The sequence below is a fragment of the Salmo trutta genome, chromosome 2 (genome assembly GCF_901001165.1).
Source record: "Salmo trutta chromosome 2, fSalTru1.1, whole genome shotgun sequence".
NCBI classification, from domain to species: domain Eukaryota; kingdom Metazoa; phylum Chordata; class Actinopteri; order Salmoniformes; family Salmonidae; genus Salmo; species Salmo trutta.
This window is the reverse complement of record NC_042958.1, coordinates 52,614,383-52,626,664: the sequence shown is the minus strand read 5'-3', so window position 1 is coordinate 52,626,664 and position 12,282 is coordinate 52,614,383. Positions and strand designations below refer to the sequence as shown.

Below are 12,282 nucleotides of genomic sequence, written 5' to 3'. Positions count from 1 at the left end.
TTCTTAAAGAATAATGGGAAAATGTTTCCCAATCCAAGTTTCGAATGCTCTTAGAGAAATTCCCAGAAAGACTCACAATTGTAATCACTGCCAAAAGTGATTCTAACATGTATTGACTCAGGGGGTTGAATACTTATCTGATGAATATATATTAGTGTTTTATTTTTCAGGAATTATTTACAAATGTTAGAATGTTTCTTCTACTTTGACATTACAGGGTATTTTATTTAGATCGTTGACTAACAATGACAATTAAATCCATTTTAATCCCACTTTGTAACAACAAAATATGGAAAAAGTCAAGGGTTGTGAATACTTTATGAAGGCACTGTAACTGTATAATTTTGCTGTCAGTTTTGAATAATATGCCCCACACACAATCAACCAAAACACTTGTGTTTCTGTGGAACACTAAATATTATTTTCAGTTATATTTTCAATAAAATCTCAAGGTTACTGCATCAAACACCATCCTCGCCTCTGAGGCCATGTCTTGTGATAACTCAACATGGAAGCCAAAGTGTTAAGTGAGTGACAGCATGGTCTCCGTTCCTGGCTAGAAGAGTTTGTAACTGTGTATATATGAATAGCAATGTCTTGTGTCAAAAGCACTTCACACCTCCCTGGTGGGGGAATATTAACTCGATTGCCCCCCCCCCCCCAACTAAGATCAGATTCTATAACTGACACCCGCGAGCAGCGATCATATGAAACAGAATCAGAACCAAATTTAAACAAACAGAATTTAAACAAGCAGTTACTGAAACTATTAAATCTTAGAAGTGGTCCATAACCAAATGCATACTCTGCAGCTTCATTCAATTACAGTGGTGGTAGAAAGCGTTGGATGACCGACTCCATATAGTTAATGAAGGGTGATTAACATGTAGGTCATTATCATCTCTCAAACCACTCCGATAGTCAGTCACATACACGTATCAGTCAAATCCAGTTCAAATATGATAGTCATCATAAAAGTATACGTCTCTGTCCACCGGACAACCAGCTGCACCTTCCCCTCCATTCTGAGACATTTACATTTACGTCATTTAGCAGACGCTCTTATCCAGAGCGACTTACAAGTTGGTGCATTCACCTTATGATATCCAGTGGAACAACCACTTTACAATAGCACATCTATATCTTTTTTTTGGGGGGGGGGGTAGAAGGATTACTTTATCCTATCCCAGGTATTCCTTAAAGAGGTGTGGTTTCAGGTGTCTCCGGAAGGTGGTGATTGACTCCGCTGTCCTGGCGTCGTGAGGGAGCTTGTTCCACCATTGGGGTGCCAGAGCAGCGAACAGTTTTGACTGGGCTGAGCGGGAACTGTGCTTCCGCAGAGGTAGGGAGGCGAGCAGGCCAGAGGTGGATGAACGTAGTGCCCTTGTTTGGGTGTAGGGACTGATCAGAGCCTGAAGGTACAGAGGTGCCGTTCCCCTCACAGCTCCGTAGGCAAGCACCATGGTCTTGTAGCAGATGCGAGCTTCAACTGGAAGCCAGTGGAGTGTGCGGAGGAGCGGGGTGACGTGCGAGAACTTGGGAAGGTTGAACACCAGACGGGCTGCGGCGTTCTGGATGAGTTGTAAGGGTTTAATGGCACAGGCAGGGAGCCCCGCCAGCAGCGAGTTGCAGTAATCCAGACGGGAGATGACAAGTACCTGGATTAGGACCTGCGCCGCTTCCTGTGTAAGGCATGGTCGTACTCTGCGAATGTTGTACAGCATGAACCTACAGGATCGGGTCACCGCCTTGATGTTAGATGAGAACGACAGGGTGTTGTCCAGGGTCACGCCAAGGCTCTTAGCACTCTGGGAGGAGGACACAATGGAGTTGTCAACCGTGATGGCGAGATCATGGAACGGGCAGTCCTTCCCCGTGAGGAAGAGCAGCTCCGTCTTGCCGAGGTTCAGCTTGAGGTGGTGATCCGTCATCCACACTGATATGTCTGCCAGACATGCAGAGATGCGATTCGCCACGTGGTTATCAGAAGGGGGAAAGGAGAAGATGAATTGTGTGTCGTCTGCGTAGCAATGATAGGAGAGACCATGTGAGGATATGACAGAGCCAAGTGACTTGGTGTATAGCAAGAATAGGAGGGCCTAGAACTGAGCTCTGGGGGACACCAGTGGTGAGAGCAGGTGGTGCGGAGACGGATTCTCGCCCCGCCACCTGGTAGGAGCGACCTGCCAGGTAGGACGCAATCCAAGAGTGAGCCGCGCCGGAGATGTCCAACTCGGAGAGGGTGGAGAGGAGGATCTGATGGTTCACAGTATCAAAGGCAGCAGATAGGTCTAGAAGGATGAGAGCAGAGGGGAGAGAGTTAGCTTTAGCAGTGCGGAGAGCCTCCGTGACACAGAGAAGAGCGGTCTCAGTTGAATGGCCAGTCTTGAAACCTGACTGATTTGGATCAAGAAGGTCATTCTGAGAGAGATAGCAAGAGAGCTGGCCAAGGACGGCACGCTCAAGAGTTTTCGAGAGAAAAGAAGGGATACTGGTCTGTAGTTGTTGACATCGGAGGGATCGAGTGTAGGTTTTTTGAGAAGGGGTGCAACTCTCGCTCTCTTGAAGACGGAAAGGACGTAGCCAGCGGTCAAGGATGAGTTGATGAGCGAGGTGAGGTAGGGGAGAAGGTCTCCGGAAATGGTCTGGAGAAGAGAGGAGGTGATAGGGTCAAGCGGGCAGGTTGTTGGGCGGCCGACCATCACAAGTCGCAAGATTTCATCTGGAGAGAGAGGGGAGAAAGAGGTCAAAGCATAGGGTAGGGCAACGTGAGCAGGACCAGCGGTGTCGTTTGACTTAACAAACGAGGATCGAATGTCGTCAACCTTCTTTTCAAAATGGTTGACGAAGTCATCCGCAGAGAGGGAGGAGGGGGGGGAGGAGGATTCAGGAGGAAGGAGAAGGTGGCAAAGAGCTTCCTAGGGTTAGAGGCAGATGCTTGGAATTTAGAGTGGTAGAAAGTGGCTTTAGCAGCAGAAACAGAGGAAGAAAATGTAGAGAGGAGGGGGTGAAAGGATGCCAGGTTCTCAGGGAGGCGAGTTTTCCTCCATTTCCGCTCGGCTGCCCGGAGCCCTGTTCTGTGAGCTCGCAATGAGTCGTCAAGCCACGGAGCAGGAGGGGAGGACCGAGCCGGCCGGGAGGATAGGGGACATAGAGAGTCAAAGGATGCAGAAAGGGAGGAGAGGAGGGTTGAGGAAGCAGAATGAGGAGATTGGTTGGAGAAGGGTTGAGCAGAGGGAGGAGATGATAGGATGGAAGAGGAGAGAGTAGCAGGAGAGAGAGAGCGAAGGTTGCGATGGCGCAATACCATCTGAGTAGGGGCAGAGTGAGTAGTGTTGGAGGAGAGCGAGAGGGAAAAGGATACAAGGTAGTGGTCGGAGACTTGGAGGGGAGTTGCAGTGAGATTAGTAGAAGAACAGCATCTAGTAAAGATGAGGTCAAGCGTATTGCCTGCCTTGTGAGTAGGGGGGACGGTGAGAGGGTGAGGTCAAAAGAGGAGAGGAGTGGAAAGAAGGAGGCAGAGAGAAATGAGTCAAAGGTAGACGTAGGGAGGCTAAAGTCACCCAGAACTGTGAGGGGTGAGCCATCCTCAGGAAAGGAACTTATCAAGGCGTCAAGCTCATTGATGAACTCTCCAAGGGAACCTGGAGGGCGATAAATGATAAGGATGTTAAGCTTGAATGGGCTAGTGACTGTGACAGCATGGAATTCAAATGAGGAGATAGACAGATGGGTCAGGGGAGAAAGAGAGAATTTCCACTTGGGAGAGATGAGGGTTCCAGTGCCACCACCCCGCTGACCAGATGCTCTCGGGGTATGCGAGAACACGTGGTCAGACGAGGAGAGAGCAGTAGGAGTAGCAGTGTTTTCTGTGGTAATCCATGTTTCCGTCAGCGCCAAGAAGTCGAGGGACTGGAGGGTAGCATAGGCTGAGATGAACTCTGCCTTGTTGGCCGCAGACCGGCAGTTCCAGAGGCTGCCGGAGACCTGGAACTCCACGTGGGTCGTGCGCGCTGGGACCACCAGGTTAGAGTGGCAGCGGCCACGCGGTGTGAAGTGTTTGTGTGGTCTGTGCAGAGAGGAGAGAACAGGGACAGGCAGACACATGGTTGACAGGTTACAGGAGAGGCTACGCTAATGCAAAGGAGATTGAATGAGCACTCAATGACACTCAATGACACTCAAATATAACTTTCCAACTTCCACTTTAGAAATTATAATTGATGTAAACTACAGTGGTTCAATGTTACCAGCAATAGGCTCAAACTTAGTTTATTCAGCTAGATAACTTGGTACAGTATTCTTCCAGCTTCTACCAGTGCACCGTGTCCTATGACGCCGTAGCTAACTAGCATGCTAGCATCCAATAACACATGGTTAGCACCAATACTTGGTTACAACAAACTACCAATGGATCATTCGTGTCCGTGTCTGGTACCTTTCATAACGCAGAAGTGATTAAACGTTGGCCAGCTAACACAAAGTCAGTCCTACTAGCTACACAAGTGGACTACACATCTCGAATGTTCAGAAAGTTAAGCTTACGTTGCAAAAATCTTGTTGACTAAAATGATACAGTACTCCTCGCTGGTAGAGTTGGCTGTGAGACTATTCCTCTCAGATGCATCTGTGTCATACTGTGTGTCTATAGTTAACGCAGCCGCAGGGCAGTATCTGCTTTATTCATACTCTGTGTCTATATTTAACGCAGCCGCAGGGCAGTATCTGCTTTATTCATACTGTGTGTCTATATTTAAATGCAGCCGCAGGGCAGTATCTGCTTTATTCATACTCTGTGTCTATATTTAACGTAGCCGCAGGGCAGTATCTGCTTTATTCATACTGTGTGTCTATATTTAATGCAGCCGCAGGGCAGTATCTGCTTTATTCATACTGTGTGTCTATATTTAAATGCAGCCGCAGGGCAGTATCTGCTTTATTCATTCTGTGTGTCTATATTTAACGCAGCCGCAGGGCAGTATCTGCTTTATTCATACTGTGTGTCTATATTTAATGCAGCCGCAGGGCAGTATCTGCTTTATTCATACTGTGTGTCTATATTTAACGCAGCCGCTGGGCAGTATCTGCTTTATTCATACTGTGTGTCTATATTTAAACGCAGCCGCAGGGCAGTATCTGCTCTATTCATACTGTGTGACTATATTTAAATGCAGCCGCAGGGCAGTATCTGCTTTATTCATACTGTGTGTCTATATTTAACGCAGCCGCAGGGCAGTATCTGCTTTATTCATACTCTGTGTCTATATTTAACGCAGCCGCAGGGCAGTATCTGCTTTATTCATACTGTGTGTCTATATTTAAATGCAGCCGCAGGGCAGTATCTGCTTTATTCATACTCTGTGTCTATATTTAACGTAGCCGCAGGGCAGTATCTGCTTTATTCATACTGTGTGTCTATATTTAATGCAGCCGCAGGGCAGTATCTGCTTTATTCATACTGTGTGTCTATATTTAAATGCAGCCGCAGGGCAGTATCTGCTTTATTCATTCTGTGTGTCTATATTTAACGCAGCCGCAGGGCAGTATCTGCTTTATTCATACTGTGTGTCTATATTTAATGCAGCCGCAGGGCAGTATCTGCTTTATTCATACTGTGTGTCTATATTTAACGCAGCCGCTGGGCAGTATCTGCTTTATTCATACTGTGTGTCTATATTTAAACGCAGCCGCAGGGCAGTATCTGCTCTATTCATACTGTGTGACTATATTTAAATGCAGCCGCAGGGCAGTATCTGCTTTATTCATACTGTGTGTCTATATTTAACGCAGCCGCAGGGCAGTATCTGCTTTATTCATACTGTGTGTCTATATTTAAACGCAGCCGCAGGGCAGTATCTGCTTTATTCATACTGTGTGTCTATATTTAAACGCAGCCGCAGGGCAGTATCTGCTTTATTCATACTGTGTGTCTATATTTAAACGCAGCCGCAGGGCAGTATCTGCTTTATTCATACTGTGTGTCTATATTTAACGCAGCCGCAGGGCAGTATCTGCTCTATTCATACTGTGTGTCTATATTTAAACGCAGCCGCAGGGCAGTATCTGCTTTATTCATACTGTGTGTCTATATTTAAACGCAGCCGCAGGGCAGTATCTGCTTTATTCGCAGCCTGGCAAGTTCCAACTCAATGAAGCCTAGAAGAAACTTTCCAACACCAACAGATGCTTATGGAAAGATAATCGTTTTTTTTTTTTTTGCCTTATAAAAAAAGAGGGAAAGGATTAGCACTCTATAACTGTCAGTGGACAGGGCAGACTGGTAAATGGGTTTACTGCTGAGCTGATCTCTCCCCCTCTCAGACTAGAGGGATGGATGGAGAGGGGAGGGATGGAAAGACGAAAGCTGAAGGGGAAAGAGAGAGGAGGAGGGCACTCTGAATCCTGAAGGAGAACATCACTCAAGCACATTGCTGGTCTTAGATAAAAAGGTGTTATCTAGAACCTAAAAGGGTTCTTCGGCTGTCCCCATAGGAGAACCCTTTGAAGAACCCTTGTTGGGTTCCAGGTAGAACCCTTTTGGTTTCAAGTAGAACCCTTTTGAGTTCTATCTAGAACCCTTTCCACAGTTGGTTGTACCTGAAATCAAAAAGGGTTCTATCTGGAACCAAAAAAGGTTGTACCTGTAACCAAAAAGGGTTCTTATGGGGACAGCTGGAGAACCCTTTTGTATACTGGCTGTTGGTGCACAGCAGAGCAAGCATGACACTATACACATACACACACACACACACACACACACACACACACACACACACACACACACACACACACACACACACACACACACACACGACATTCTAGGTTGAACAGAAGACCGCTACATACAAACACACAGTCATTTACAGTTTAATCTGAATCCTAAAACACGAACAGTGATTTTAGAGGCACTATCTCTGAAACCATTAACACTAGTAGCCAATGCATTTACCAAGTGTGCCAAACTGAATTCACGTTCTCTGCTTTACACTCAGTTTGTAATTTTATAACACACTTTTAGCAAAACTATAAACATTGGTCTCTACATTGCTACACCATTTCGCCAATTGCCTTTCCACCTTGACACATGTGAAAACACTTTTATATAATGAGATCACTTACAAATCAGAGCTTGAGCACTATAAATAGTCCACAGGTAAACATTTGGTTTGGACAACAATGTAGGGCAACACTGGACAGAGAGTAAGAGGGGTGAGAACTAAAGGAGGAGGAAGAGGAGGGCGAGGAGGACGAGGAGAAGAAGTAAGAAGAGGAGGACGAGGAAAAGGTGAAATAAGATGAGGGAGAAGGAGAGGACGAGGAAGGGGAGTCAGGAACACAATAACTGATGAAATCAGAGCGACTATGGTTGGCCATGTTGTCAACCATGGGATGATCATGAGGGAGGTTGGGCAACGGGTTCAACCAAATCTGAGCCGCTAAACTGTTGCAGGTATCATCCGGATATTTCGAAATGAGAACCGGTAAGTAACTGTAAGTGCTGTAGTCTTACTGGTACAGTAATATGTACTGTACTTTCATAATGAGAAGGATCTATCACTAAAACCATTCAAATGCTTTTACAGAACTGCAAAAAACCAGTATCTGGTGGAAGAGGTTGACTGTTCTCCCCAGAGCAGGAGAACTACATTGTAAATATGGTCATTGCAAATAACTTCCTCAGACTCACTGAACTGCAGGACCACATAATGGCAGATAACACCATATTTCAAAACGTCAACAGAGTGAGTCTCTCTGCACTGTCTCGTCTACTGAAATGCAATAGAATTAGGATGAAGCAGCTGTACAGAGTCCCTTTGGAAAGAAACTCAGACCGTGTAAAACAACTGAGATATGAATATGTGCAGGTAAGCTATACTATCCTATCATTGGTACTGGATCTGGAAGTGTATGGTGCTACATCATATTGACTGATCCCTGTCTTTTCCTACTGTGCTACATTGTTTTATCTTGTCTCTTTCAGAGAGTCATGGAGCTAGAAGCAGATGCAGTGCATCATGAGCTAATATATGTGGACGAGGCAGGTTTCAACCTTGCAAAAACAAGGGGCCCGACAGAAATATCATCGGACACCGTGCCATCATCAACGTCCCGGGACAAAGTGGTGGCAACATAACAAAGTGTGTGGCTATTAGTCAAAACGGCATCCTTCACCATCATGCAATCCTAGGCCCATACAACACTGCACACATTATCACAATTCAGGACACCCTCAACAACAGACTAATCCCTAATGACCAGGGGCCAGAGCAGCCCAGGTACGTTATCACCTGGGACAATGTTAGTTTCCACCGGTCTGCTGTGGTCCGCAATTGGTTCACAGGTCACCCACTTTTCATTGCACTCAATCTCCCCCATACTCTCCGTTCTTGAATCCTATTGAAGAATTATTCTCTGCATGGCGTTGGAAGGTGTATGATCGCCAGCCCCACCAACACATACCCCTTCTACAGGCAATAGAGGAGGCTTGTGGAGACATCGATCAGGTGTCATGCCAGGCCTGGATACGGCACTCCAGGTGATACTTTCCACGCTGTCTAGCTCAAGACAACATGTGATGTGGATGAAGTCTTATGGCCAGACCCACAAAGAAGGTGAGATGGAGCCACATTTTTTTCTGTTCTATTTTTTCTAGTACAAATGTTTTTGTTTTCTTCTACTGCGCTTTTGTTGTTTGAGGAGTGTTAGAACATTTTCCCCTTATTTGTATTGATAGTGTGTTATGTTTGGAATACTTTACACATTTGGATACCTGTGTGTACAGTCGTGGCCAAAAGTTTTGAGAATGACACAAATATTAATTTTCACAAAGTCTGCTGCCTCAGTTTGTATGATGGCAATTTACATATACTCTAGAATGTTATGAAGAGTGATCAGATGAATTGCAATTAATTGCAAAGTCCCTCTTTGCCATGCAAATGAACTGAATCCCCAAAAAACATTTCCACTGCATTTCAGCCCTGCCACAAAAGGACCAGCTGACATCATGTCAGTGATTCTATCCTTAACACAGGTGTGAGTGTTGATGAGGACAAGGCTGGAGATCACTCTGTCATGCTGATTGAGTTTGAATAACATACTGGAAGCTTCAAAAGGAGGGTGGTGCTTGGAATCATTGTTCTTCCTCTGTCAACCATGGTTACCTGCAAGGAAACATGTGCCGTCATCATTGCTTTGCACAAAAAGGGCTTCACAGGAAAGAATATTGCTGCAAGTAAGATTGCACCTAGATCAACCATTTATCGGATCATCAAGAACTTCAAGGAGAGCGGTTCAATTATTGTGAAGAAGGCTTCAGGACACCCAAGAAAGTCCAGCAAGCGCCAGGACCATCTCCTAAAGTTGATTCCGCTGTGGGATCGGGGCACCACCAGTACAGAGCTTACTCAGGAATGGCAGCAGGCAGGTGTGAGTGCATCTGCACGCACAGTGAGGCAAAGACTTTTGGAGGATGGCCTGGTGTCAAGAAGGGCAGCAAAGAAGCCACTTCTCTCCAGGAAAAACATCAGGGACAGACTGATATTCTGCAAAAGGTACAGGGATTGGACTGTTGAGGACTGGGGTAAAGTCATTTTCTCTGATGAATCCCCTTTCCAATTGTTTGGGGCATCCGGAAAAAAGCTTGTCCAGAGAAGACAAGGTGAGCGCTACCATCAGTCCTGTGTCATGCCAACAATAAAGCATCCTGAGACCATTCATGTGTGGGGTTGCTTCTCAGCCAAGGGAGTGGGCTCACTCACAGTTTTGCCTAAGAACACAGCCGTGAATAAAGAATGGTACCAACACATCCTCCGAGAAAAACTTCTCCCAACCATCCAGGAACAGTTTGGTGACGAACAATGCCTTTTCCAGCATGATGGAGCACCTTGCCATAAGGCAAAAGTGATAACTAAGTGCCTCGGTGAACAAAACATCGATATTTTGGGTCAATGGCCAGGAAACTCCCCAGACCTTAATACCATTGAGAACTTGTGGTCAATCCTCAAGAGGTGGGTAGACAAACAAAAACCCACAAATTCTGACAAACTCCAAGCATTGATTATGCAAGAATGGGCTGCCATCAGTCAGGATGTGGCCCAGAAGTTAATTGACAGCATGCCAGGGCGGATTGCAGGGGTCTTGAAAAAGAAGGGTCAACACTGCAAATATTGACTCTTTGCATCAACTTCATGTAACTGTCAATAAAAGCCTTTGACACTTATGAAATGCTTGTAATTATACTTCAGTATGTCATAGTAACATCTGAGAAAAATATCTAAAGACACTGAAGCAGCAAACTTTGTGGAAATTAATATTTGTGTCATTCTCAAAACTTTTGGCCACGACTGTGTGTGTTGAATGCATGTATGACAAAACTTTATTGCAAACTGCTATGCCCTGCAAACAGAAAAAGCAAAAGCCAAAAGTGTTCATAATTTATACCATCAGCGCGTAGTTGGTGATTCGTGTGCTCATTCAAATGATGGTTTGTGTGTACTGTTGATGCAAAACCACTTTTCTTTTATAGAGTTTGAAGAGTTTTGCAAGAATTGTTGGCTTTTGCAAGAGATGTATAATGTTTTGCTGGATTGGTGTAAGGTTTTGTAGTTAGTGTGTAGAGTTTTGCAAAAATAGCCTATAGTTTCAAAGATAGTGCCTAAGCAATCAAAATAAACTGTAATACAACACACAGCTTGCACTGCGCTCTTTGCTCCTGACTTTGAGCCATCTGTCGTACAGGAGTTCCCCCTGGCCTGATAAAGGAATTCTATCTACAGAAGCTCATGTTCATATTCCCCTCTGAGTGGGAGGATCCTTGTAGCATGCAGAAACTTAACGGATCATCGCCCTCTGGAGTTTAAAGCAACAAGCCTCCTGGGCGATGGTGTGTGAGATACCTGACTCATCCTGATGGGGTTTAACACACACACAGACAGACACCTACAGCCAGTGCATCCCCAGCCTCTGCCTCTTTCCAGCTGTGATTTACCGGATCATTCCCCTCTTAATCAGGATAAAAGACCATGATCCTGTCATGAAGAGAGCATCCCGGGCTACAGAGCTTTATTCTGATTACCTTGATTACCAAGTCAAATCTATTGTTCAGGTCCCTGATGAGCGGTTTGAGGAGCTGCAGCTCGGCGGTGGTTCTGTTCAGGGAGAAGAAGTCGACGTACGTCTCAGGCTTGCCTAAAACGGGAGACAGGGAAATAAGCAACCGTCACTCTGAAAGTCAGGGGAGAAGATGGAGTCTTTAGAAAAATACTGTAAGTCTTCCATATACCGTTACTTTAAATACATTTTACTGCACCTGTCATTACACGTATACATGACTGTAATTATAATGAAAAGTATTAAAAGCTTATTGTCAGTGTATGTCAGAGAATACCAGGTTGCTTTCAAATGATCGGGGTAAAGAAGGCGGAGGGATTGAAGGGTTTGAACTGCTTCCAGACAGATGGATCCATCACTGTCTCTGACCGACAGGTCTCTCTCTCTCTCTCTCGCCCAGACATCTCTTTATTGGCCTCCCAGAGAGCCAGGGAGCGAGGAGGGGAGCATTCCACATCAGCATGATTCCCTGCAGGGGCTACAGCTGTGCTGCTGCCTGCTCCGGCCCTCCAATAGCCCTGGGATGCTCATCTCAGCTCACCACAGGTGGCCCTCCACTCCCCTTTGCCACCGCCAGCAGAAATACATCTCATCCTACCCCGCCTCCCACTCATCTCTATCCCTCCCCACCACCAGCCTTTTGGCTACTGCTGCTGTGCTGAGTCCCCACAACCACCACCCCTCTGCATGGCCAGGCCTGGGAGCTAGCTATCCCCTCTGCAGGCCTGGGAGCTAGCTATCCCTTCTGCAAACCCGCGAGCTAGCTATCCCATCTGATGGCCCGGGAGCTAGCTATCCCCTCTGCAGGCCCGGGAGCTAGCTATCCCCTCTGCAGGCCCGGGAGCTAGCTATCCCCTCTGCAGGCCCGGGAGCTAGCTATCCCCTCTGCAGGCCCGGGAGCTAGCTATCCCCTCTGCAGGCCCGGGAGCTAGCTATCCCCTCTGCATGCCCGGGAGTTAGCTATCCCCTCTGAAGGCCCGGGAGTTAGCTATCCCCTCTGAAGGCCCGGGAGTTAGCTATCCCCTCTGAAGGCCCGGGAGTTAGCTATCCCCTCTGAAGGCCCGAGAGTTAGCTATCCCCTCTGCAGGCCCGGTAGCCAGCTATTCCCTCTGCAATGCGCGGTACAGTGGTGACTGTATATAGCAATGCACTTGGCAGTATTCAGAACCCTTG

General features: G+C 46.4%; 1 protein-coding gene across 4 annotated transcripts in view; it reads right to left on the bottom strand.

The window, feature by feature from the left end:
• LOC115156999 (protocadherin-15) overlaps positions 1-12,282 on the bottom strand; it is a 329,145-nt gene that overhangs the window by 163,558 nt on the left and 153,305 nt on the right. For all 4 annotated transcript variants that reach the window (XR_003868374.1, XM_029704842.1, XM_029704851.1 and 1 more), the window contains exon 11: positions 11,075-11,187. Coding sequence is in view for 3 of the 4 variants with exons in the window: in XM_029704842.1 (XP_029560702.1) it covers positions 11,075-11,187 (113 nt within the window). In the remaining variant the exon portion in view is untranslated. The remainder of the gene's footprint in view (positions 1-11,074; positions 11,188-12,282) is intronic.